Source organism: Haplochromis burtoni, unplaced genomic scaffold (assembly GCF_018398535.1).
Source record: "Haplochromis burtoni strain Fernald_Lab_line unplaced genomic scaffold, NCSU_Asbu1 Contig_1776, whole genome shotgun sequence".
In the NCBI taxonomy this organism is placed as follows: domain Eukaryota; kingdom Metazoa; phylum Chordata; class Actinopteri; order Cichliformes; family Cichlidae; genus Haplochromis; species Haplochromis burtoni.
This window is the reverse complement of record NW_024584137.1, coordinates 6,522-7,766: the sequence shown is the minus strand read 5'-3', so window position 1 is coordinate 7,766 and position 1,245 is coordinate 6,522. Positions and strand designations below refer to the sequence as shown.

Sequence of the window (1,245 nt, the reverse complement as noted above, 5' to 3'; positions counted from 1 at the left end):
CTGGGAGCCGCAGTACAAGGACTAAAGAGTCGCATGCGGCTCCGGAGCCGCAGGTTGCCGACCCCTGGTCTAAAGGTACCTGGAAGCGATACGGCCCGTAGGGGGAGTCCTGGGGAGGTTTTCCTGTGTTGAACTCTGTGTTGCAGCTGAAGAAGATCCCCTCCAGTTTGCCGCTGATGGGGGACCCATGGCTGCCGCTGTTGTCTTTCACCGTCGGCAGCAAGAAGCAGGACTGAGCATCTCTGGAATGACACACAGGGCTAAAGCACAGCTGTACGGAGAACCCTCTCGGGGTTTTGGTCACTGAGCGGGGCGCACCTGTCTTGTTGGAAGTACTCCCCCTGCTGGTTTCTGTAGAAGACGGTGAATGGCAGCATCCTGCCAGCGATCGCCTCTGCTTTCTGCAGCAGCTGGTTCAGGTGGATGGAGGAGTAATCTGCAGATGCACAGACTCAGACATTCAACATTGAGCCTATATTTAGGCTGTGGGTAAAGATGAGTTATGTTAGTCCATAGTGCGACTGCAAAGGAATTTTTTAAATTATGGATCTATTTTATCAGTGGTACTAAAGACAGTGTGATAGTAAATTAGCTCAAAGACGATCCTCGTGATGCTTTAACCTGCAAATCGATCCAAAGGGATCAGTGTGCACGAGCAGCGAGGAGAGGTGTGGTTTTTGGACTCAGAGGCTTCCGTCTAACCTGCAGTGCAGAACTCAATGATCTCGCTCCACCGAGAAACGGCGTATTCTCCGTCTGGCTGTTTGGCGGCCGTCTGAACGGCCACGGTGTACTCTGTGCGAGGACTCAGGAACCAGTGGCCCCTCACTGTCATCGGCAGGGGAACTGCTTTGGCCACCAGCTTGGTGGGCACATCCTGGAAAACAAAAAGTACTCGGCTCGTCCGGTTCGTTTGCTTTGTATCGTCTAAAGCAGAGTCAGAGCGCCCAGGATCGGCTCTGCAGACCCACCTTGTGTTTGAACTTGTTGGAGCTCATGTTCTCCTTCTTGTTGAGGTCGATGAAGTAGTGTGTGATCCTGTCTCGGCCCCTGCTGTCCATGTCCCAGCTGATCTTGAACGAATCGCAGGTGATGTTGGTGATCCGGATCTGCTGAGGAACCGGCAGGTCGTCCACGTCCCCGATGTCGCTGTCTGCAGACTGTGCGCCTGCACAAACACAGACAAAAAACAAAACTCCAGCTGTAACGCCTCTGCTGTCCATACATGCCAACCCTCACGATTTT

The 1,245-nt window shown here is 53.3% G+C and overlaps 1 protein-coding gene across 2 annotated transcripts in view; it reads right to left on the bottom strand.

The window, feature by feature from the left end:
* Window positions 1-1,245, bottom strand: part of LOC102292994 (phytanoyl-CoA hydroxylase-interacting protein-like) — a 9,468-nt gene that overhangs the window by 2,296 nt on the left and 5,927 nt on the right. Inside the window, exons 2-5 of one of the 2 annotated variants that reach the window (XM_005952541.3) lie at window positions 972-1,168; window positions 703-877; window positions 313-436; window positions 80-260 (exon numbers count right to left, since the gene is read on the bottom strand). In XM_005952541.3, coding sequence (XP_005952603.3) covers window positions 80-260; window positions 313-436; window positions 703-877; window positions 972-1,168 — 677 coding nt within the window. The remainder of the gene's footprint in view (window positions 1-79; window positions 261-312; window positions 437-702; window positions 878-971; window positions 1,169-1,245) is intronic. The other variant, XM_005952542.3, reaches the window with a different exon arrangement.